We start from the raw sequence: 26,267 nt of genomic DNA on the forward strand, positions 1-26,267 counted from the left end.
AATGTGTTCTGTTAGCATGAAGCTTGGTCAATGTGTTCTGTAAGCATGAAGCTTGGTCAATGTGTTCTGTTAGCATGAAGCTTGGTCAATGTGTTCTGTTGGCATGAAGCTTGGTCAATGTGTTCCGTTAGCATGAAGCTTGCTCGGTGTGTTCCGTTAGCATGAAGCTTGCTCGGTATGTTCCGTTAGCATGAAGCTTGCTCGGTGTGTTCCGTTAGCATGCAGCTTGCTCGGTGTGTTCTGTTAGCATGCAGCTTGCTCAGTGTGTTCCGTTAGCATGAAGCTTGCTTGGTGTGTTCCGTTAGCATGAAGCTTGCCCGGTGTGTTCCGTTAGCATGAAGCTTGCTCGGTGTGTTCCGTTAGCATGAAGCTTGGTCAATGTGTTCTGTTAGTATGCAACTCGCTTATTGTGTTCTGTTAGCATGAAGCTTGCTCGGTGTGTTCCGTTAGCATGAAGCTTGCTCGGTGTGTTCTGTCAGCATGCAGCTTGCTCGGTGTGTTCCCTGGGCATGAGGTTTGCTCGGTGTGTTCTGTTAGCATGAAGCTTGGTCAATGTGTTCTGTTAGTATGCAGCCCGCTTATTGTGTTCTGTTAGCATGAAGCTTGCTCGGTGTGTTCCGTTAGCATGAAGCTTGCTCGGTGTGTTCTGTCAGCATGCAGCTTGCTCGGTGTGTTCCCTGGGCATGAGGTTTGCTCGGTGTGTTCTGTTAGGATGAAGCTTGGTCAATGTGTTCTGTTAGTATGCAGCTCGCTTATTGTGTTCTGTTAGCATGAAGCTCGCTCGGTGTGTTCTGTTGGCATGAAGCTTGGTTGGTGTGTTCTGTTAGAATGCAGCTCGCTCGGTGTGTTCTGTTGGCATGAAGCCTGGTCAATGTGTTCTGTTAGTATGAAGCTTGGTCAGTGTGTTCTGTTAGCATGAAGCTTGGTCAATGTGTTCTGTTAGCATGAAGCTTGGTCAATGTGTTCTGTTAGCATGAAGCTTGGTCAATGTGTTCTGTTAGCATGAAGCTTGGTCAATGTGTTCTGTTAGTATGAAGCTTGGTCAATGTGTTCTGTTAGTATGCAGCTCGCTTATTGTGTTATGTTAGCATGAAGCTTGCTCAGTGTGTTCTGTTAGCATACAGCTTGCTCGGTGTGATCTGTTAGCATGCAGCTTGCTCGGTGTGTTCTGTTAGCATGCAGCTTGCTCGGTGTGTTCTGTTAGCATGAAGCTTGCTCGGTGTGTTCTGTTAGCATGCAGCTTGCTCGGTGTGTTCTGTTAGCATACAGCTTGCTCGGTGTGTTCTGTTAGCATGAAGATTGCTCGGTGTGTTCTGTTGGCATGCAGCTTGCTCGGTGTGTTCCCTGGGCACGAGGTTTGCTCGGTGTGTTCTGTTAGCATGAAGCTTGGTCAATGTGTTCTGTTAGTATGCAGCTCACTTATTGTGTTCTGTTAGCATGAAGCTCGCTCGGTGTGTTCTGTTAGCATGAAGCTTGGTCAATGTGTTCTGTTAGTATGCAGCTCGCTTATTGTGTTCTGTTAGCATGAAGCTCGCTCGGTGTGTTCTGTTAGCATGAAGCTTGGTCAATGTGTTCTGTTAGTATGCAGCTCGCTTATTGTGTTCTGTTAGCATGAAGCTCGCTCGATGTGTTCTGTTAGCATGAAGCTTGGTTGGTGTGTTCTGTTAGAATGCAGCTCGCTCGGTGTGTTCTGTTAGCATGAAGCTTGGTTGGTGTGTTCTGTTAAAATGCAGCTCCCTCGGTGTGTTCTGTTAGCATGAAGCTTGGTTGGTGTGTTCTCTTAAAATGCAGCTCACTCGGTGTGTTCTGTTTGCATGAAGCTTGGTCAATGTGTTCTGTTAGTATGAAGCTTGGTCAATGTGTTCTGTTAGCATGAAGCTTGGTCAATGTGTTCTGTTAGCATGAAGCTTGGTCAATGTGTTCTGTTAGCATGAAGCTTGGTCAATGTGTTCTGTTAGCATGAAGCTTGGTCAATGTGTTCTGTTAGCATGAAGCTTGGTCAATGTGTTCTGTTAGCATGAAGCTTGGTCAATGTGTTCTGTTAGCATGAAGCTTGGTCAATGTGTTCTGTTAGCATGAAGCTTGGTCAATGTGTTCTTTAAGCATGAAGCGTGGTCAATGTGTTCTGTTAGTATGCAGCTCGCTTATTGTGTTCTGTTAGCATGAAGCTCGCTCAGTGTGTTCTGTTAGCATGAAGCTTGGTTGGTGTGTTCTGTTAAAATGCAGCTCGCTCGGTGTGTTCTGTTAGCAGGAAGCTCGCTCGGTGTATTCTGTTAGCATGAAGCTTGGTCAATGTGTTCTGTTAGCATCAAGCTTGGTCAATGTGTTCTGTTAGTATGAAGCTTGGTGAATGTGTTCTGTTAGTATGCAGCTCGCTTATTGTGTTATGTTAGCATGAAGCTCGCTCAGTGTGTTCTGTTAGCATGCAGCTTGCTCGGTGTGTTCTGTTAGCATGCAGCTTGCTCGGTGTGTTCTGTTAGCATGAAGCTTGGTTGGTGTGTTCTGTTAGAATGCAGCTCGCTCGGTGTGTTCTGTTAGCATGAAGCTTGGTCAATGTGTTCTGTTAACATGAAGCTTGGTCAATGTGTTCTGTTAGCATGAAGCTTGGTCAATGTGTTCTGTTAGCATGAAGCTTGGTCAATGTGTTCTGTTAGTATGCAGCTCGCTTATTGTGTTATGTTAGCATGCAGCTTGCTCGGTGTGTTCTGTGAGCATGAAGGTTGCTCGGTGTGTTCTGTTAGCATGCAGCTTGCTCGGTGTGTTCCCTGGGCACGAGGTTTGGTCGGTGTGTTCTGTTAGCATGAAGCTTGGTCAATGTGTTCTGTTAGTATGAAGCTTGGTCAATGTGTTCTGTTAGCATGAAGCTTGGTCAATGTGTTCTGTTAGCATGAAGCTTGGTCAATGTGTTCTGTTAGTATGAAACTTGGTCAATGTGTTCTGTTGGTATGCAGCTCGCTTATTGTGTTATGTTAGCATGAAGCTCGCTCAGTGTGTTCTGTTAGCATGCAGCTTGCTCGGTGTGTTCTGTTAGCATGAAGGTTGCTCGGTGTGTTCTGTTAGCATGCAGCTTGCTCGGTGTGTTCACTGGGCACGAGGTTTGCTCGGTGTGTTCTGTTAGTATGAAGCTTGGTCAATGTGTTCTGTTAGTATGCAGCTCGCTTATTGTGTTCTGTTCGCATGAAGCTCGCTCAGTGTGTTCTGTTAGCATGAAGCTTGGTCAGTGTGTTCTGTAAGTATGCAGCTCGCTTATTGTGTTCTGTTAGCATGAAGCTCGCTCAGTGTGTTCTGTTAGCATGCAGCTTGCTCGGTGTGTTCTGTGAGCATGCACCTTGCTCGGTGTGTTCTGTTAGCATGCAGCTTGCTCGGTGTGTTCTGTTAGCATGAAGCTTGCTCGGTGTGTTCTGTTAGCATACAGCCTGCTCGGTGTGTTCTGTTAGCATGAAGATTGCTCGGTGTGTTCTGTTGGCATGCAGCTTGGTCAATGTGTTCTGTTAGTATGCAGCTCGCTTATTGTGTTCTGTTAGCATGAAGCTTGGTCAATGTGTTCTGTTAGCATGAAGCTTGGTCAATGTGTTCTGTTAGCATGAAGCTTGGTCAATGTGTTCTGTTAGCATGAAGCTTGGTCAATGTGTTCTGTTAGCATGAAGCTTGGTCAATGTGTTCTGTTAGCATGAAGCTTGGTCAATGTGTTCTGTTAGTATGCAGCTCACTTATTGTGTTCTGTTAGCATGAAGCTCGCTCGGTGTGTTCTGTTAGCATGAAGCTTGGTCAATGTGTTCTGTTCGTATGCAGCTCGCTTATTGTGTTCTGTTAGCATGAAGCTCGCTCGGTGTCTTCTGTTAGCATGAAGCTTGGTCAATGTGTTCTGTTAGTATGCAGCTCGCTTATTGTGTTCTGTTAGCATGAAGCTCGCTCGGTGTGTTCTGTTAGCATGAAGCTTGGTTGGTGTGTTCTGTTAGAATGCAGCTCGCTCGGTGTGTTCTGTTAGCATGAAGCTTGGTTGGTGTGTTCTGTTAAAATGCAGCTCGCTCGGTGTGTTCTGTTAGCATGAAGCTTGGTTGGTGTGTTCTGTTAAAATGCAGCTCACTCGGTGTGTTCTGTTAGCATGAAGCTTGGTCAATGTGTTCTGTTAGTATGAAGCTTGGTCAATGTGTTCTGTTAGCATGAAGCTTGGTCAATGTGTTCTGTTAGCATGAAGCTTGGTCAATGTGTTCTGTTAGCATGAAGCTTGGTCAATGTGTTCTGTTAGCATGAAGCTTGGTCAATGTGTTCTGTTAGCATGAAGCTTGGTCAATGTGTTCTGTTAGCATGAAGCTTGGTCAATGTGTTCTGTTAGCATGAAGCTTGGTCAATGTGTTCTGTTAGCATGAAGCTTGGTCAATGTGTTCTGTTAGCATGAAGCTTGGTCAATGTGTTCTTTAAGCATGAAGCTTGGTCAATTTGTTCTGTTAGTATGCAGCTCGCTTATTGTGTTCTGTTAGCATGAAGCTCGCTCAGTGTGTTCTGTTAGCATGAAGCTTGGTTGGTGTGTTCTGTTAAAATGCAGCTCGCTCGGTGTGTTCTGTTAGCAGGAAGCTCGCTCGGTGTATTCTGTTAGCATGAAGCTTGGTCAATGTGTTCTGTTGGTATGAAGCTTGGTCAATGTGTTCTGTTAGTATGCAGCTCGCTTATTGTGTTATGTTAGCATGAAGCTCGCTCAGTGTGTTCTGTTAGCATGCAGCTTGCTCGGTGTGTTCTGTTAGCATGCAGCTTGCTCGGTGTGTTCTGTTAGCATGAAGCTTGGTTGGTGTGTTCTGTTAGAATGCAGCTCGCTCGGTGTGTTCTGTTAGCATGAAGCTTGGTCAATGTGTTCTGTTAGCATGAAGCTTGGTCAATGTGTTCTGTTAGCATGAAGCTTGGTCAATGTGTTCTGTTAGCATGAAGCTTGGTCAATGTGTTCTGTTAGTATGCAGCTCGCTTATTGTGTTATGTTAGCATGAAGCTCGCTCTGTGTGTTCTGTTAGCATGAAGCTTGCTCGGTGTGTTCTGTTAGCATGCAGCTTGCTCGGTGTGTTCTTTTAGCATGAAGGTTGCTTGGTGTGTTCTGTTAGCATGCAGCTTGCTCGGTGTGTTCCCTGGGCACGAGGTTTGCTCGGTGTGTTCTGTTAGCATGGAGCTTGGTCAATGTGTTCTGTTAGTATGAAGCTTGGTCAATGTGTTCTGTTAGCATGAAGCTTGGTCAATGTGTTCTGTTAGCATGAAGCTTGGTCAATGTGTTCTGTTAGCATGAAACTTGGTCAATGTGTTCTGTTAGTATGCAGCTCGCTTATTGTGTTATGCTAGCATGAAGCTCGCTCAGTGTGTTCTGTTAGCATGCAGCTTGCTCGGTGTGTTCTGTTAGCATGAAGGTTGCTCGGTGTGTTCTGTTAGCATGCAGCTTGCTCGGTGTGTTCCCTGGGCACGAGGTTTGCTCGGTGTGTTCTGTTAGTATGAAGCTTGGTCAATGTGTTCTGTTAGTATGCAGCTCGCTTATTGTGTTCTGTTAGCATGAAGCTCGCTCGGTGTGTTCTGTTAGCATGAAGCTTGGTCAATGTGTTCTGTTAGTATGCAGCTCGCTTATTGTGTTCTGTTAGCATGAAGCTCGCTCGGTGTGTTCTGTTAGCATGAAGCTTGGTTGGTGTGTTCTGTTAAAATGCAGCTCGCTCGGTGTGTTCTGTTAGCATGAAGCTTGGTTGGTGTGTTCTGTTAAAATGCAGCTCACTCGGTGTGTTCTGTTTGCATAAAGCTTGGTCAATGTGTTCTGTTAGCATGAAGCTTGGTCAATGTGTTCTGTTAGCATGAAGCTTGGTCAATGTGTTCTGTTAGCATGAAGCTTGGTCAATGTGTTCTGTTAGCATGAAGCTTGGTCAATGTGTTCTGTTAGCATGAAGCTTGGTCAATGTGTTCTGTTGGCATGAAGCTTGGTCAATGTGTTCTGTTGGTATGCAGCTCGCTTATTGTGTTCTGTTAGCATGAAGCTCGCTCAGTGTGTTCTGTTAGCATGAAGCTTGGTTGGTGTGTTCTGTTAAAATGCAGCTCGCTCGGTGTGTTCTGTTAGCAGGAAGCTCGCTCGGTGTATTCTGTTAGCATGAAGCTTGGTCAATGTGTTCTGTTAGCATGAAGCTTGGTCAATGTGTTCTGTTAGCATGAAGCTTGGTCAATGTGTTCTGTTAGTATGAAGCTTGGTCAATGTGTTCTGTTAGTATGCAGCTTGCTCGGTGTGTTCTGTTAGCATGAAGCTTGCTCGGTGTGTTCTGTTAGCATGCAGCTTGCTCGGTGTGTTCTGTTAGCATGAAGGTTGCTCGGTGTGTTCTGTTAGCATGCAGCATGCTCGGTGTGTTCTGTTAGCATACAGCTTGCTCAGTGTGTTCTGTTAGCATGAAGCTTGGTTGGTGTGTTCTGTTAAAATGCAGCTCACTCGGTGTGTTCTGTTAGCATGAAGCTTGGTCAATGTGTTCTGTTAGTATGAAGCTTGGTCAATGTGTTCTGTTAGCATGAAGCTTGGTCAATGTGTTCTGTTAGCATGAAGCTTGGTCAATGTGTTCTGTTAGCATGAAGCTTGGTCAATGTGTTCTGTTAGCATGAAGCTTGGTCAATGTGTTCTGTTGGCATGAAGCTTGGTCAATGTGTTCTGTTGGCATGAAGCTTGGTCAATGTGTTCTGTTAGCCTACAGCTTGCTGAGTGTGTTCTGTTAGCATGAAGCTTGGTTGGTGTGTTCTGTTAAAATGCAGCTCACTCGGTGTGTTCTGTTAGCATGAAGCTTGGTCAATGTGTTCTGTTAGTATGAAGCTTGGTCAATGTGTTCTGTTAGCATGAAGCTTGGTCAATGTGTTCTGTTAGCATGAAGCTTGGTCAATGTGTTCTGTTAGCATGAAGCTTGGTCAATGTGTTCTGTTGGCATGAAGCTTGGTCAATGTGTTCTGTTAGCATGAAGCTTGGTCAATGTGTTCTGTTGGCATGAAGCTTGGTCAATGTGTTCTGTTAGCATGCAGCTTGCTCGGTGTGTTCTGTTAGTATGCAGCTCGCTTATTGTGTTCTGTTAGCATGAAGCTCGCTCGGTGTGTTCTGTTAGCATGAAGCTTGGTTGGTGTGTTCTGTTAAAATGCAGCTCGCTCGGTGTGTTCTGTTAGCATGAAGCTTGGTTGGTGTGTTCTGTTCGCAGGAAGCTCGCTCGGTGTGTTCTGTTAGCAGGAAGCTCGCTCGGTGTGCTTCTTTAGGATGAAGATTGTTTGGTGTGTTCCGTTAGCAAGCCAGACGTTCCATATCAACAGCTTTCCAAACTGCTCCTCCAGTTGCTCAGCAAACGGATCAAAGTGATTTAGTCCAGGTAAAATGAGGTTTGACAAATTGCAACACAATTATGAAATAAAGAGTATGAACACGCGAACACACGCAACTCTATGACTATTCAGTTTGTTCTTACTTGAAGTTATTGTATGCTACGTTGTTCTCAAGCCAAGCACTAAATACATTATATATATTATCATGATAACGCGATAATCGTGATAATGAGGTGCATTATCGTGCTATAGGTTTTGCCATTATCGCCCAGGCCTAGTTATAATCCACAATATTTGCACAAGTGATTGATAGGTGGCGAAATGAAAAGCAAAAACTTTAAATCCTGCTTCTGGAGGACACTGCGGGTCAGGTTTTTGAGGACAAACTTTTAATCCAATGAGAATTCCTCTCCTAATGTCAGATGGGAAATGGTCACTGGAAATGCCTCACTGACATTAAACACTTACTGTTATGAATGAGAAGATGTCTCTGCAAGGAGAATGGTGTTCGGAACAAGGCCTTGCACTCTTCACACTGGAACGGACGTTCTTCAGAATGCGTCTGAAAGAACAAACCTGAGTTAAGGACAAATGATGGTCATGCCAACAAAACCATTCAATGTGCAATGCTCCACTGTTATTACCTGCGCCACCAGAGGTGGATGGAGGTTATGTTTTCACCTCTGTCTGTTTGTTTGTGACGAAAACTGAAAATTTTCAGCATATGTCGGTCTGTCTCGTTTGTTTGTATGTTTGTTTCTCTGTGAGTGTGAAAGATAACTCGCGAACGCTTTCAGCCATCTTCGTCAAAATTTATCAAAGGATTCCGAAGGACAACAAGTGAGGCTGTCAATGTTATTTGACTATATATATATATATATATATATATATACGTATATATATATGTCAATTAGTTGATTAATTACTTAATTATTATCGATTTATTAAGTACTTATTTATTTCCTTTCTCACCTGGGCACTATCTCAGGCACCTTTTGACCTAGGAAGCTGATATTTGGACACGTTAGTGACCAAGTGATGTGGCTATAAATAATATTTTTGATTTATTGATTAATAAATTAATCAATTCATTGTTTAATCTTTCGATCAATCACTCCATTTTCAAAAAGATACAGATTCAGGTGAAGCAGTGGTGGTTTAGGTATGCTATTAGCCAACTGATTAAGAAATTAATTATTTTATGATTATTATTTATTTATATATTTTAATTACACAATTAGTCAATCGAACATGGTGTTGGCTTAGCGGTTAGGGTGCTGGCTTGGGATCCGAGGGTTCGAATCCCGGTCGATCGATGAATTAAAGCCAGGGGGGTTGACTCAGTCTGTCATCCTTCCGAGGTCGGCAAATTGAGTTCCAGCTTGCTGGGATGAATGTGCCGGTGTGTGCCCCGGTTTAGAATAGGTACACCGCATCCCTGCGTGTCGTAAGAGGCGACTAAAGGGTTGTCGTCAGGAAGAGCATCCGGCCATAAAAACATTGCCTCAAAAAGGGAACCATGATGATTGTCATGGGGCCCGCAAGGCTAACCTCCGCTCTAGCGGGGAAAATGGCCTTAAAAAGGGGATTTTATTTTTTTACAAAATTAAACAATCATTTATTTATTTTCTTTCTCGTCTGGGCAATATCTCAGACACCTTTTGAGCGAGGAAGCTGATACTTTGACACGACAATGACCAGGTGATGTGGCTATAAAGGGTATTTTCTTATTCATCAATTAATCAATGAATCGGATTAATTGTTTAATCTTTCAATTACTTAGGTAATTTTCAAAAAGTTATACATTCGGATAAACAGTGGTAGTTTAGGTATGCTATCAGCCAATTGATTAAGAAATTAATTATCTTACGATTACTTTTTTAAATTTTAATTATACAATCAATGAATTATTGATTCTCTCGATTTTCGTCGTACCTGTCAGGCTACCGACTGACGCCCTTTGTTTGTTTGTCTGTCTGTCTGTCTGTGAAAAAGATATCTCAAAAAGGTGTGGATGGATTTGGACAAAATTTGGTCGACGAAAAGGACGAAATTATTAGATTTTGTTGAAGATCAGAATGTGGATCAGAGAATTTTTTTTACTGATTCTTCACCATTGAGGGATAAAGCAAAAAGCAATATATAGCACGATATCTCAAAATGTTCTGGACGGATTCGGTCCGAAACTTGTTGGAGAGATTTCCTCTCCTAATTTCCTCTCCTAAGAGAGCATACCTCGGCCGCCCCCCGAGATTGGGTGTGTGACAAGAACAAATCAATTAGATTTTGATTCAGGTCCGGATCCAGATCTGGCCTATCAGTGGGATACAAAATGTAAACTGTTCAGTCTGCTGAAGGTATGCTCTCTCCCGATTGCCGTTCTAGTGTAAATGTGAAAAAAGTCAAGGTGTGTGAAAAGTCCAACTTAAAATCGGAAATGGTATTTTACCCCTTGAAATTCTGTGCCTTTGGCCAATGGGTATACGCCATAAACGCCAGCGGTCATTGGGTACGTGCACAGATGGTAGAGCTCAGAGCTCAGCTGGGTAAGGGATGTTGCGGTGATCGTGTGCAGTCCATAGCTGCTGGTTGCATTATTATCTGGAAGCGCAGCTGTGGTGTGTATGTACGTGGGTGTGTATGTGGGTGTGTGTGTGTGTGTATGTATGTGTTTGTGTACGTGTGTGTGTGTGTGTGTGTGTGTGTGTGTGTGTGTGTGTGTGTGTGTGTGTGTGTGTGTGTGTACGTATGTGTATGTGTGCTTGTGTCTATGTGCCTTCCTTCCTCTCCATTTTATTTTCTCTACCCCTCTCAGTATTAAAAAAAACCCTCTCGGTTTGAAAGATTTGTACAATATTTAAACATTGTTAGTTGCATTTTTCAGATCATTGCTCAAGAGGAGCTGGAGGAGAAACAGTCTGCAGGGTTAAATGAGTTGGCTGCAGCTGAGGGTTAAAGGAGAATGAGATATGATGAGGATTTCTACCTGTACGAATTGTTACCTATCTGCCCTTGCTCGCCAGCAGATTCGTCTGTACTGGTTATGTTGGAATGGCATATATCTTCATTTACCTCATCACTGTTTGTAACATTGCATTTTGTTATATTAATGGTATTGTAGCGACCCATGGGTCCCCCAAGCAAGACCAGCATCAGAATCTCCTTGCTCCAGCCGGTGACGTCACCGGCGGGGATCCGCGGCGCCAGAGTGGCTGGTCACATGACCACCAAAGCGTGCCGCGCATGCGGGTATAATCAGCTACACCTGTCGATCACGTGACCACCGAAGCACGCCTCGCTTGAGAGGCGTGGCTTTCGGTTTCGGTTTCTGGTTGTGCTTTATAATGCAGCCTGATAAACGGGCTTTACAGTGTTCCCGAGTTGGTTTAACGAATAAATATCTTCTCGGACGAGTTTGTGCCTTGCCATCCTTTTGTCCGTATCATGCTGGAGCCCGGACTCCTTCACTGGTGACCCCGAAATTGAACACGCAACCCCGACTGCCCCCGCACGGATGCGGGGGCTGCGAACGGACACGGCGAGCACGCCCTAGCCAGGGAAGCCACCTAGGCTGGTGACGCCGGCTTCTCCCGCACGGCTTCGGGCGCAGTTTCGAATGCGGTTTCGAAATGCCGGAGTTTCGGAAACAACGACGGCCATGACTATGAGGTTCGCGCACCGCGCTCGGCTCCTCCTCTACGACCGGAGGGGCGAAGCTATTCTAAGACCCTCCGAAGGCACGGCTGCTTCGTCACCTTCGCGCGCACTGACGTTGGCAGAACGGCTGCTTCGTCACCTTCGCGCGCACTGACGTTCGCGGCACGGCCGCTTCGTCGCCCCCGCGCACTGCAACCTCGGGAGGCCCGCGAGGAACCTCGGCAGCCTCCCCCGAGGACTTGCCCGGCCCCTCGGCCACCCCCCGTCCACTGCATCCCCCGAGGCCTTGACCAGCCCCGCATCCTCGGGAGGCTCGCGAGGAACCTCGGCAGCCTCCCCCGAGGCCTGGACCAGCCCCTCGGTTGGCTCACCCGCTTTTCGCGTGCACCGCTCGAGCCCTCTCGGCACTGCCCCCGCGCACTGCAACCTCGGGAGGCCCGCGAGGAACCTCGGCAGCCTCCCCCGAGGACTTGCCCGGCCCCTCGGCCGCCCCCCGTCCACTGCATCCCCCGAGGCCTTGACCAGCCCCGCATCCTCGGGAGGCCCGCGAGGAACCTCGGCAGCCTCCCCCGAGGCCTGGACCAGCCCCTCGGTTGGCTCACACGCTTTTCGCGTGCACCGCTCGAACCTTCTCGGCACTGCACCCGTGAACTGCAACCTCGGGAGGCCCGCGAGGAACCTCGGCAGCCTCCCCCGAGGACTTGCCCGGCCCCTCGGCCGCCCCCCCGTCCGGCACCCCCCGTCCGACCACCCGCCACCACACCGGACCCCCCCCCTGCCTGCACCCCCTGTCCGACCACCCGCCACCACACCGGACCCCCCCCCCCCACCCCCCCACGACTGGCCAGGGGTCGTTTAGGTCGGGTCATCCGGACCTCCCTCAGGTTGACCTCCCTGGACCAAGTCCATTCTGGGGGGGCGTGTGTAGCGACCCATGGGTCCCCCAAGCAAGACCAGCATCAGAATCTCCTTGCTCCAGCCGGTGACGTCACCGGCGGGGATCCGCGGCGCCAGAGTGGCTGGTCACGTGACCACCAAAGCGTGCCGCGCGTGCGGGTATAATCAGCTACACCTGTCGATCACGTGACCACCGAAGCACGCCTCGCTTGAGAGGCGTGGCTTTCGGTTTCGGTTTCTGGTTGTGCTTTATAATGCAGCCCGATAAACGGGCTTTACAGTGTTCCCGAGTTGGTTTTACGAATAAATATCTTCTCGGACGAGTTTGTGCCTTGCCATCCTTTTGTCCGTATCATGCTGGAGCCCGGACTCCTTCAGTATCATATTAATTTGTGATTGGAATGGAATCATATAATAAATGAATTTAAAGGAGAATGAGGAAATGACATGGAGTTTCCTTCAATGACATTCGTGGTTCTAAATTTGCAGTTTCGCCATTGACATCATCTAAATATAACCCACCTCAGTTCTGTTCAAGTCAGCTGCAGTAAGTTTGAGCCTAAGTCCTTAACGAACCAGCTGTCCATGCCCCGTGTTCGACTGAAGGTGGCACAGGAATGTGGAATTTATTGGTTCATGGTTTGTCATTCACTGTTTTCACACTGTATGTCTGCATTTGGGCTCCCACCCATGCCTAGCATGGGTACCTCACTAGTGCTATATATAGCTCAGTGGACCTATGACATGTACAGTGCTACGGAGCAGTTCTGATCTCATATTGAGGACTTACGTTGTGCTACTGGGCCAGTCAGAGCCTTGTGGTTTTGCGTGCATGTTCTGCATGCACTTTATTCCCAAATTCCCAAATCGATTGACTTTTAAGGGCCTTAAAACATGTTTCAAATATAATGACTTTTAATGATGCGTGGGAACCGAGTGTTGATTGATGTACTCAAAAATGTTGATTCTGAGCAGAATTATAACCCAAATAGTTAAAGCCCAGTGAGATCAGATATTGCTGGGACAATCTTGTATTTGCAAATTAGTAATTATGTACTCGTATGCCAGGGTGGCATCATGCATTTTCCCACTGCTGGGACCCTACTGAACACAAATATATATACAGTCATGGCTAAAAATATTGGCACCCTTGCACTGTTTTCAAATAACTCACAATTTTCTCTAAAAATAAGTTGAAATTGACAAATGTATTTGTTCTCCACAATTCTTTATTTCACTGTTAATATTACAGAACCTTTGTTTTTGATTCCGAACTTAATATGTCCTTTTAAATCAGAAAATAAAAAGAAATGGCACTGAAAAAATTATTGACACACAAGACTTAATATTTGGTAACACGGCCTTTGGACAAAATAACTGCAGTCAAGCGCTTCCTGTAGCCATGAATGAGCTTCCTACAACACTTTACTGGCAGTTTGGTCCACTCTTCTTGTGTAAACTTCTCCAGTTCTCCCAGATTTGAAGGGTGTCTTCTCCCAACTGCTGTTTTCAGATCTCCCCACAGGTGTTCAATAGGATTTAGATCTGGACTCATTGCTGGCCACTTCAGAACAGTCCAGCATTTTGTCTTGAACCATTTCTGGGTGCTTTTTGAAGTTTGTTTGGGGTCATTGTCCTGCTGCAAGATCCATGACCTTTGACGGAGACCCAGCTTTCTGACACTGGGTTGAACATTGTGCTCCAAAATGCCTTGGTAATCTCCTGATTTCATGATGCCATGAACACATTCAAGGCACCCAGTGTCAGAGGCAGCACAGCAACCCCAAAACATCACTGAACCTCCATGTTAGACTGCAGGGAAGGTGTTCTTTTCTTTGAAGGCTTCATTTTGTTTTCTGTAAACATAGAGATGATGTGCTTTACTAAATGCTCTAATTTTGTCTCATCTGTCCACAGGACATTCTCCCAGAAGCATTTTGGCTTGTTCGGGTGTGTTTTGGCAAACTCAAGTCAGGCTTTCTTAAGTCTCTCCCTCAGTAGTGGGGTCATCCTGGGTCTCCTACCAACCCACTTTCATCGAGTTGGCGACGGATGGTGCGAGTTGAAACTGTCGTACCTTGTGTCTGAAGGTCAGCTTGAATCTGTTTGGCAGTTGATCAAGGTGCTTTCTCCACCATTTGAACAATCCTTCGCTGCAATCTTCGATCAAGTTTTCTCTTGCGGCCACGTCCAGGGAGGTTGGCTACAGTGTCATGGGCCTTAAACTTCCTGATAACATTGTGTACGGTGGACACTGGAACATCAAGGTCTCTGGAGATGGACCTGTAGCCTTGAGATTGTCCATGCATGGCTACAATCTTGTGTCTGACCTCCTCAGACAATTCTCTGGTTTTCTTTCTGATCTCCATGCTCATTGCAGTACACACAGTGACAAAAAACAGCAGAATGACTCCTTTTCTCTATTCAAACTGGTTGAATGAGTGATTTTTATATTATATTACAGGCACCTGCAGCTCACCACAGGTGAGTTCAATTCCAAAGTAAAGGAGAATCACCTGCTTGAAATCTAATTATTTCTAACAACTTCTAAAAGGTGCCAATAATATTGTCTGTGCCATTTTAGGATTTTTGTGTGGAAAAAGCGAAAATTTAGTAATTTTTTCAGCTTTTTATTGATTTGTTACACTGCAAACCAAAGAAATACACATGTGGATACCAAAATATTTTTTAATTTCAACAATTTTCTGGAAGAAATGGTGCATTATTTGAAAAAAGTGCATGGATGCCAAAATTTTTGGCCACGACTATATATACACACACACACACATATATACATATATATATATATGCATATATATATATATATAATATATATATATATATATATGCATATATATTGTTGCGGATATGGGATTTGGCCTCCATCCATATCCGCTTGTAAATATTCCCCTATTTCCCCAATACTCCCCAACTATCCCCAATCCCCCATTCCCTAGTCCCATTGTCTGTAAACAACACTCTGTAGCCCCGACCTTCCCCTTTTTCCCCCATTAAATGTCGTGCCCAGGTTCACCGCATCTCACGTAGACAACTATAGGACATCTTGCTAGTTATTCTTAGTCTATGTCAGTTAAGGACTCGTTTCCATTAATTCTGACTCTTCGTTGCACCAGAATGTGATTGTATGGCACCAGTAGTGAGTTTAGGACCTCCCAATACCTCCCCACAACCTCATCTCCGCATCCTCCCATCATCTCATGGAACTACAACAACAACAACAACTACAACCACAGTGGGGGCGGCGCGGGGGCAGTGCGGGGAGTGGGCGTCCTCACTCCGGCTTGGTTGGCCGCCATTGCCCATGTGCGCCGACGGGGTTACCACGAAGGGGCTGACTGTCAGCTCCTCGTCAAGGGCGGAGCCCGGTAACCCCCCCGCACCCAATAAGAAGCGGCGGGCCGATTCCATCTGGGGCGGAGCTAACGAGCCGAGGGCGTGTCACTCCCCGCTGGATATACGCAGCCACTTACCGGAGGTGACGTCAGATGCGCCCCCAGCTTGGAGAGAGAAGTCGCCACCTCCGAGCGCTGAGAGACCTCCCTGCATCTTTTGGACCGTGCTTTATCCTGTCCCTGAGCCAAGGTGCACCTTGTGCTATCCATCGACTACCTGCCCTTCCTTGCCATCAATAACTGTGTGAGTCAGTCTTGTCCCGTTTATCTGTGGTCTGTCGGGGCTAAGATAAGACCGTATTTAAGTGCCCACCTTTCTATGCTGTACCTCTTGTCGGTGTAATCTAAAACGTTCTGCATACAAATATTATAACCTCCTCCGGAGGTCTTGAGAACTGTACCCCTGGTGTCGTGTCATTTAACCCAGCCGTTGTGTCCTTTCCTCAATTGATTTAGCATAGCGCGATTTGGCCAACGTTCGAGTGGAATCGGGTAAACTGTGCAGACGCGGTCATACCAAACCGCTCGGTAAACTAACATCCAAAACCGCGTCTGTAACATTTGGTGTCGGGAAGTGGGATTCGATCCGGAGCGCGTTTCACGCGCTCGAAATTATAACGGCGAAATTTGATTGTGTTTTACAAAAAAAAAATAAAAACCCGAATTTTGAAAGTCGCGCTATGGCAGACCAAGACGGCTGGGTTCCGGTAGAGGAGAGTGAGGCAGGGTCGATCCAGGACCAAAATGAGGGACATGAGGAGAGCGAAGCAGTGAGGGTGGCAGGGTCGCAAAATAGCGTCGTCGCGCACGAGGTTACAGGCGCGCAAAATGGCACCTCGCACATGGCCACGGCGTCCACGCCCGCGACCGTAGTAGCGCCGCTGGTAGATTTGAACCTTTTTTTTCTACAAATGAAGGCCCTTATGGACAAGAATAGCGAAGAAATGGAAAGCAGAATGATGGGGGTAATGGGGAACCGGATGGATGCTCAGAGTGAGCGATTGGAGGGCCAAATGAGGGTAATGGGAAACCAAATGGGGGTAATGGGGAACCGGATGGTAGCTCAGGGTGAGCGATTGGAGGGCCAAATGGGGGTAATGAGGGACGAAGCGAGGGGTACCGGTGAGGGGTTAGACAACGGGATAAAAGAGGTGAAAAATGGGTTAATGGGGGTAGAAAACAGAATGGCCGCTCAAGAGAATCAAATGGAAGGGATGCAAAAGGGGTTAGAGGGGTTAGAAAACAGGATGGAAGGCAAATTGAGGGACATGAGGGACCAAGCGGAAAGGGAAGTTAAACAAATGGGGCAGCAGATAGAGGGGGTCAGAATGGGGGTAGAAACCAAACTGGATGCTCACAGGGAGGAAATGGAGCAGATGAGGGTGGCATCTGGGCAGGAGATGCAAGTGATGGGAGAGGAGATCAGAGGAGGTGTGAGTGAGGAGGTCGGAGGAGTGCGCGAGGAGGTGAGGCACTGTAAGGAGCGCATGGAGAAGGAGGTGAGAAAGGGGACTGTAAAGTTACAAGGGGGCATAGAGGACCTGACGCAGGAAGTAGAACAACTGACAGAGGGACAAAAAGAACTAACGGACCAGGTAAAGAAGAACACAGCGGTAATAGGAGGGTTAAAAGCGACACAAAATGACCTAAAAAATGACTTGGTAGCGACGAAGAGGGAATGTCAGATGGTACGTGAGGGACTGACAACGAGGTTGGACGAGGTGATAGAGGTAATGGAGACGAAGGACCGGCAGGTGAGGACGCACATGGAAACGGTCAAGGTAGCCTTAGAGGACGAGCTTGAGGAGACGTACCGGGAAATAAAAGAGGTGAAGCAGAAATTAGAAGAAGTGGAAGAAGGGGTGAGCGAAATTAAGAAGCGACGGAAAGGGGATAAGAAAGAGATAAAAGAGGAGGTAAAATAATTGGTCCAAAGTCTGTGTTTGGATCGTGATGATGTGCTCATTAACCGGATGAGGGATTCGCAGGTGATGGAGGAGAAGCGAAGAGGAAGAGGACCCGGTGTAAGTGGTGACCAATATGGTCGTGCGTATGATGCGCCAGGGGATTTAAGAAGCTTGGGGGTCGAGATGGACCCGGGTGTTCGTGAGAGGCCGTTGGTGAAGTGTGCGACAGGTCTGGTGTGCGAAAAAGGAGGTGTGCGAGAAAGTCCGACTCTGGGGTGTGTGAGGAAAAAGTGCGTGCCAAGGAGTGAGGGTGCTGGCGAGAGTGAGTCGGTCGTAGCGCGTGTGCGAGGGAGCACATGGAAGCGCGGTGTGGTAAGTGTTACAGAGGGTGTGACGGGAGAGTGTGCGCAGGAGTGTGCGCGAGAAAGGTGTGTGACGGACAGGTGCATGGCGAAAGAGTGTGCTGTCAAAGGCAAGGAAGAATGCACGCCTGTGGTGAGTGTTACAGAGGGTGTAACGGGAGAGTGTGCGCGAGAAAGGTGTGTAACGGGAGAGTGTGTGCGAGAAAGGTGTGTAACGGACGGGTGCATGAGGAAAGAGTGCGCTGTCAAGAGTAAGGGTGAGTGCGCTGTCAAGAGTGGAGGTGAGAGTAGTAAGAGTGACACGGAGCGTGAGTTGGTTGTGACAGGTGAGAAAGGATGCACACCTGGAATGGTAGAGCGTGAGTGGGAATGCACGCTGGAATTGGTAGTGAGGCACGTGGTTGGGTGTGCGAATGAGAGCACACCTGTGATTGTCACAGAGGAGGTGACAGAGGAGGGGGCGCGAAGAGGTGTGTTGGTGAGGTGTGCGACCAACGAATGTGTGCCAAAGTGTTCGGTGGTCAGGTGTGTGACCAAGGCTGTGAGTGGAATGAGTGTACCTGGGTGTGTAAGGAAAGGTACGAGGAGCATGGGAACGGCTGGATGTGTGAGCAAGGAACGGGCTGCGGGGTGTAAGCATGCAGGTGAAGCATCGACGTTAAACGGGTTAGCGGTTAGAGCGACTTTTAGCCGAATCGGGCCCTCGGTGCGTGCTGGGCCTCGCTTTGAACGGCCGCGTCCGTACTCCACTAGGCGGAGCGGGCGGCTGGATAGGAAGGGTCGTCATGGCGACCACTTTTTGTTGAGGCATTCCGGCAGGTCGAGATCGAGCCATGGGATGGCTCCGTGCCGAGGTGGTGCGTGGGATCTCGGCCCGGGTAAGCCCCCGTCCCTGCACCGAATGCCGGACGCATCCAGCCGCTGGCACAGAACAACCCGCATTCATGGCTTGGCTTTACGAAGCCGGGCTTTGGACAGGAATTGGCGCACCGAGAGGGATTAGAGAGTAGACTGTGTGACGAGGATAGTGTTTTGGCCCCAAAATTAGAGAAAAACAAAATTTGATGATTGGCAAAGGATTGGCAGTAATGATTGGCAGATGATGGGTAGTGATTGGCAAATTTTTGATTTGTTGAAATTTGATGTGCAAAATTGGTAGTGAGCGATGGGCCCGGTGGGTAAGGGTGGCATCCCTGCCACCCTTCCCATGTGGGGCAAAGGAGCTATAGCTTATGGGGTGTATGGCAGTGAAAACTAGCCCGGGTGGGTTAGGATATTGTTAGGGATCTAGCGAAGATGACATTAGGTAACGTTAAGGTTTAGATAGTGACTGATACCTGTAGTGGGGACGCAGGTAGATTAGGGTGGATGATAATGACGTGGGAGCGCAATAGTTTAAAGGGGCGACTACTGGGAAGCGCAAGTTTCAGAGGGGAGTAGTTAGATGAGATGATGCCGTGTGGTTGAGAATTGAACAGGTGTGATTGCACATGTGTGCAACTGGACAGGTGTGTGGAGCAGTGTGTGAGTAGTGAGTGTTGTGGATCAGCGCGAATGCGCTTGGGGAGAGAAGGGTGCAGGCGGCACCAAGAATGAGAGCACAGGTGTGCAAGTACAGGTGTGTGGAGAGAGTTGGAGTAAGTGGTACGGAGTGGTGTGCATGGTGCGAAGGTGTGGATGGGGGAAGAGTGGACCCCTTTCACGAGTACCCGGGGCGGGTAGTGTAAGTGTTAGGTAGAGGGTATAGGTAAATTGTGGTTGGATATTGGCATTTGTGGTGCGGTTGCAGAATGGTATTGTGGATGGGTGCATTAGTGTTGTGGAAATGGCTGGGCGTGTAGCCTGTTAGTGTGTGTAGTTGGTTGGGCACTCCACCACTGTGAGGATGTCGGCCAGGTGAGGCCGCAGGTGGGCTCTGGGAGCCGTTAGTGTCAGTGGGGCCCGAGGATCCGGAGGACGGACCCGGGTAGCCCAGTGCCAGAGAGGGCACCGAGTGGGGAGAGCGCCAGAGGGCCTTTCCCAGGTAGTTAGGTTAGGGTAAGGAGCAGGTAAGCTCGGAGGCAACTGCAGTGGTGGAGGTGTGCAGGTGGGTATACCTGCTGGGAGAGCTACACGTCGCGGCCCAGAAATTGTGCGAGGGCACCGGGAGATGAATCGGGGGAGTGAGACCCCAAATTGAGAGGCACCACAGTTTGGTCAATGGGAATTGGTTTTTAGAACCCATAGTGTAAGAGGGCCAATGGTTTGGCAGGAGAAAGACCCCGGGTAATGTAAAGTTGTTAAAGTCATTTAGGAAATAGTTAGGATTGATGAACCTGTCGCACCATACGCAGCCACTTACCTGTGGTGATGATGACTCCACACCTGTGTTTCTTTGTTCTGTGTGCAGGAAAGGAGAATTGCTGTTGGATTTGTGAGACGCATCACGACGTGGATGAGACATTGGGGTGATTCCATCTCTCCCTCCTTAGGAGGGACTGATGATGAATTGGTGATGGCAAATTTTGATGTTGAATTGGAGATGGCAAATTGTGATGAGAGTTGGAAGTGGCAAATTTGATTGGTTCGGAGGGAGAGAAGACGAATTTGGTTTATGGGAGGAACGGGGAAGACAGTAGGGACGTTTGTTGATTTGTAAAGTAGATGTTTATGGGTAGTGTTGTGTTGTGTGGATACAGTAAGGGGTAAGGGGGGGGCAATGTAGGTTACCTGGTGGGGGGGGGGGGGGGGCGTACGGTAGGAACGTACCTGTCTCACCTGGTTCCCATGTGCCCCCAGTGTGCATTACCTTATATTGCATGCACTTTTGCGCCCTTACCACCTTACTCACTTGTCTTCTTCTTTTGTCTCCCACCTCCGAGGATCTGGCTTTGGGGCAGAGAGAGAGGAGAGAGAGGTGCTGGCTCCGCAGTTGTGGGCCTGCACTTTCGCTGCTCGCTGCCGGGATCGATACACTATATGGACCGCAATTTTTGTGGCCGCCCACCATGGACCGCAGTTCTCTTGCGGGCAAGCACCACCCGTGGATGGACCTATTGGTCAACGTGGCACCTATGCCATACAGGTGAACCACTAATAGTTGGCCCCCTGACGGCCACAATTTAGAAATGGACGCGGTTGGCGCCTTTCTTTATTTTTAAAGAAGCCAGAAGGCCAAGTGCTTCAGGAAGGCAAGACCAGCGGCAGAACATCGGCCGGCTGCGACACCACCGGTGACTATGAACACTTTATTGGTGCACCGGATGGTGCTGACTGTACATGATGGGGTGGTGCTTTTGATGCTTGGAAGGGGTGCTCTGCACATTATTAAAGGCCGTAAGGCCACAGAGCACTCGTGGGTTGGTGTATCGATGCTGGCATGCGTGCTCTCTCTCTATGTATAACATCTGCATGTGTTCCTCCAAAAACAGGTCCTGGATCATAGTGTAAATATCAGCGTAGTCTTGTGTAAATAATGCTCCCTACCGGCTGTATGTTTAGTTTGAGAATTCTTTCCGCGATTCGGTTATCCTGTGGGTGTGTTTCTGTGAGGAGAAGGGTGCAACGTCGCAGGGGGACATATTTACTCATTTGTGAACATCGGTAAAACTGTCGCACTCAGGGTAGAGTTAATAGTAGAGGGAACTACATCTGAGTGCCACACTAAAGTAGGTAAAGATTTATCGGGTCGGGACGCCCCGAGGTAGAGAAGGGTGCAATGTTGCGGATATGGGATTTGGCCTCCATCCATATCCGCTTGTAAATATTCCCCTATTTCCCCAATACTCCCCAACTATCCCCAATCCCCCATTCCCTAGTCCCATTGTCTGTAAACAACACTCTGTAGCCCCGACCTTCCCCTTTTTCCCCCATTAAATGTCGTGCCCAGGTTCACCGAATCTCACGTAGACAACTATAGGACATCTTGCTAGTTATTCTTAGTCTATGTCAGTTAAGGACTCGTTTCCATTAATTCTGACTCTTCGTTGCACCAGAATGTGATTGTATGGCACCAGTAGTGAGTTTAGGACCTCCCAATACCTCCCCACAACCTCATCTCCGCATCCTCCCATCATTTCATGGAACTACAACAACAACAACTACAACCACAGCGGGGGCGGCGCGGCGGCGGTGCGGGGAGTGGGCGTCCTCACTCCGGCTTGGTTGGCCGCCATTGCCCATGTGCGCCGACGGGGTTACCACGAAGGGGCTGACTGTCAGCTCCTCGTCAAGGGCGGAGCCCGGTAACCCCCCCGCACCCAATAAGAAGCGGCGGGCCGATTCCATCTGGGGCGGAGCTAACGAGCCGAGGGCGTGTCACTCCCCGCTGGATATACGCAGCCACTTACCGGAGGTGACGTCAGATGCGCCCCCAGCTTGGAGAGAGAAGTCGCCACCTCCGAGCGCTGAGAGACCTCCCTGCATCTTTTGGACCGCGCTTTATCCTGTCCCTGAGCCAAGGTGCACCTTGTGCTATCCATCGACTACCTGCCCTTCCTTGCCATCAATAACTGTGTGAGTCAGTCTTGTCCCGTTTATCTGTGGTCTGTCGGGGCTAAGATAAGACCGTATTTAAGTGCCCACCTTTCTATGCTGTACCTCTTGTCGGTGTAATCTAAAACGTTCTGCATACAAATATTATAACCTCCTCCGGAGGTCTTGAGAACTGTACCCCTGGTGTCGTGTCATTTAACCCAGCCGTTGTGTCCTTTCCTCAATTGATTTAGCATAGCGCGATTTGGCCAACGTTCGAGTGGAATCGGGTAAACTGTGCAGACGCGGTCATACCAAACCGCTCGGTAAACTAACATCCAAAACCGCGTCTGTAACAATATATATATATATATATATATATTGTTACGTGCTCCTCCCCAAACCCCGGTCACGGTGTACCTCCGAGCCCCGAAAGGAGTCACGGCAGAAAGTGTGCAAGTATTATGTGTGCCAATGACCAATGGTGAAACCACACCAATCAGTTGATACCAAAAACCAAGTATTGTATTAAGATCACACAATAATAACAACTTGCATTAGTACAACTAGGGCATGCCCGTACTATATCTATATCTAAAATTATATCCCCCCCTCTATTTACATGAAATGGTTTGGTCCAAAGCGAACGGCTTGCGAGTACGGTGACAATCCCCCCCCCCCCCCCCCTCTATTTACATGAAATGGTTTGGTCCAAAGCGAACGGCTTGCGAGTGCGGTGACAATCCCCCCCCTCTATTTACATGAAATGGTTTGGTCCAAAGCGAACGGCTTGCGGAGTTTGGTAAAGAAATCGCCATAGCGTGCACAAAAGCGCAGGAAAGCGAAAGAATCGCAAATTAGTTTTAATTAGTTTTAAAACATAGTTTAACGGCAACATAGTTTGCCAACGTGAAATAAATGAATACGCTCTCAAATGTGCCGTCCGAGGCAGAGTCTGTTCGCCACGTTCGGCACACGTGATAGCTCGCTGCTCTCTGATTGGTTGAATCGTTTTTTGGACATAGCTCGGTAACTACTTCTCCGATTAATATGAAACCTTGAAAAGGCACATCCTCGGGTCCCCAGCAATATACCTGGCAAGTTTCAAGTATATCGGACCCGTGGTTGTCGAGAAACAGCGGTCACAGACAAACAAACATACAAACATACACACAGAGATTAGTGGAATTATAGATAGATAAAATCTCAATTGCACAACAAATACCATACAATTCCTATGATGGTACCACCAGTTTCTTAACTCAATAACTCACGGTGCTCCACGTGAGCGAAATGTAACACCCCCAAAGTCACTGTCCCGGCACCAGGCCAAAGTCGATCCACGCTCCGGTGATCACAAGAAAAATGTCGTATTGAGACCAGAACCCAGGACTGCTGACAGTCGACGCTGCCAAAGCGCTGCTGGGTGGGTGTCGGGCCGACATCGGTCAGGCAAAAGTGCACCCAAAAGGCGACTGGGAATTCACACCTTCGGTTCACCAGACAAGGACGCTGATATGAACGAGCAGCGGCTCCCAAGCGGAAAACAGCGAATTCCCAATCAAAATCCACGACACACACGCGAACCAGGCTAACGGCTGGGGCGCGGTGAAATGGCTGGAGCGAGGTGAAATGGCGGACGGGCCCGTAATGGAGGCGTATCTGCTCTCCAACAACGATTCACTTCGGAACCACAAAACCCGTCACGCTGGTTTATCTGTCACAGCGATAACGACTCTGTCACAGGAATTCCTTTCCTGGGGAAACCAATATTCGCTCGTGACCAACGTTCGCCAGCGTCCGCTCGATACCTCAAAGCAAATCGGCCTTTCTCTCTCGACCTCACTTGCTCCGCTTCAGCCTCCTCTTCTTCTTCCGGTTTCTCCCGATCCATTTCGTTTTTCTTTTAAAACACTAGTTTTTACCTTTGAAGACCGTTATCTCCATTTCACTCAAACTATAACAATAATAGTATATGAAACTAAAAATGCTTCCAGTGGATGAAAACCACAAAAACGGAAGTGACGAATCCGTAACTCTCCATCCTCAAGAAAGAAAGTTTGAACATAGTGAAAACTTTCTTTTCATGCAAAAACCCTTTTTAACAAACAAAAGTAAAACTCACACCCAAATGATCAACTCACGTGAGCAACAATAACTAATATTCCCCAGAAGAAAGCAACAACACTTTCAAACAACCTACAGGAATTTTCAAAGTTAGCTCACTCTGGATAAAGCATCGGCCACGACATTGTCCCTGCCCTTTACGTGCTCAATTTCCAAGTTGAACTCCTGCAAAGACAAACTCCATCTCATCAACCTCTGATTTTTATTTTTCATTTTTTGAATGAAGGTTAAGGGGTTGTGATCAGTGAAGACTTTTAACTCTGGATTTTCTTGCACCCCGACTACAGGCACGACAGGTGAGACAGGAACCATTTTTTCCACAGGCTTCCTCTCATAATATTTCTTCAGTCGGTTGACATGACACAGCTGCCGCTTTTTCTGTCGGTCGGGAGTTGTCACCATGTAATCTGTTTCATTAACCCTCCTTTCGATTGCATAGGGACCAAACAAAATACCTAGCCTGTAGTGGCTGACCTGGAACAGGAAGCAACACTAACACTCGGTCCTCAGGACTGAAATTTCTTATCTGAGATTTCTTGTCATGTCTCACTTTCATTTTATCCTGTGTCACTTACAAGTTTCTTCTTGCAACTTCACAAGCCTTTGCCAATCTGTGACTAACCGTTGACACATACTCTACCACTGTTGACTGCGACTCCTCCTGTAGCCACTGTTCTTTCACCAATTTCAATGGTCCTCGCACTGCGTGTCCAAACACAAGCTCAAAAGGACTGAATCCCAATGACTCCTGAACGGATTCCCTCGTAGCAAACAACAATAAGGGTATTCCCTCATCCCAATCATTGTCATATTCAAAACAATACGTTCTGATCATATTCTTCAATGTCTGGTGAAATGTTTCCAAGGCCCCTTGGCTCTCGGGATGGTAAGTACTTGATCTTACTTGCTCCACTCCCAACAGGTGTACCACTTGCTGAAAAAGTGTTGACATGAAATTGGAACCCTGATCAGACTGGATGACCTTAGGTAGGCCAACCAAAGTGAAAAATTGAATCAAGGCCTTCGCAATAACTGCCGCAGTAATTTTTCTAAGAGGCACTGCTTCTGGGAACCTCGTGTAAGCGCACATGATGGTCAGCAAATACTGATGTCCAGCCTTAGTTTTAGGTAAAGGGCCTACACAGTCAATAATGACTCGGCTGAATGGCTCTTCAAAAGCTGGAATTGGTTTTAAAGGTGCAGAAGGGACTTTCTGATTAGGTTTTCCCACCAGCTGGCAAGAATGGCAAGATTTACAGAACTCCGCCACATCACGTCGCAATCCTGGCCAGAAAAAATGTACTAATATTCTGTCACATGTCTTGTTCACTCCAAGGTGCCCGGCCAAAGGTGTCTCATGTGCCAAACTCAATATCTCCTTCCGGTACGGCGGTGGCACCACAATTTGGTAATGAACTTTCCACTCATCATTCGCTAGTGCCTCAGGTGGTCTCCATTTTCTCATAAGTATTTTCCCTTTCATGAAGTATCAAACGGGTACCTTCATAGCCTCTTCCTCTGTTATGGCTTTACCAATCAGATTCCGGAGTTCAGAATCTCTGTGTTGCTCTTCAACAAGTCTCTTTCGGACAAGCACCGTTTGTTCAGCCTCGTTCCCAGATGTCTCAGACGAACACTCCATTTTATCCCTTGGTCTAGATGAAACCTTATCATTCGGTTCCTTGGTGTCACTCCCTTTCCTACTGTGTTTCCCATACCTTTCCTCCAATATCTCTTTGGAACCCAAATACACATCACCTTCCTTCTCATTTTCTTCAGAGCACTTCCTACCTATAGCACGAGTCACTCTACATGATGGAAAGATACCAGGAATCTCCTGCTCTAACTGTGCTGTGTTATTTTCCATACTGGGCTTTTCAACCAACATCGGATTTCCTGAAACTCGACCACCGGCCAAATCATTCCCGATAATAAAAGAAATTCCTTCCACAGGAAGAGTGGCTTGTAACCCCACAGTGACCGGTCCTGACAACAACTCAGACTTCAAATGGATGACATGAAGAGGAGCTTTAACGAAGCCACCAACCCCCTGTTGAAGACACTAACCCCAGTTGCAGTTTTTTCAGACAATGGCAAAATGCCCTCGAGCATTAAAGATTGATGTGCTCCCATGCCCCTCAATACCCTAACAG

At 47.6% G+C, this 26,267-nt stretch overlaps 1 protein-coding gene across 1 annotated transcript in view; it reads right to left on the reverse strand.

Annotated features, from left to right (window-relative positions):
* The window catches only part of PRDM5 (PR/SET domain 5), a 160,596-nt gene that overhangs the window by 54,424 nt on the left and 79,905 nt on the right, over positions 1-26,267 (reverse strand). The window contains exon 10 of the mRNA XM_068112530.2: positions 7,768-7,861. Coding sequence (XP_067968631.1) covers positions 7,768-7,861 — 94 coding nt within the window. The remainder of the gene's footprint in view (positions 1-7,767; positions 7,862-26,267) is intronic.

Source organism: Myxine glutinosa, chromosome 4 (assembly GCF_964187855.1).
Source record: "Myxine glutinosa chromosome 4, kmMyxGlut1.1, whole genome shotgun sequence".
NCBI lineage: Eukaryota > Metazoa > Chordata > Myxini > Myxiniformes > Myxinidae > Myxine > Myxine glutinosa.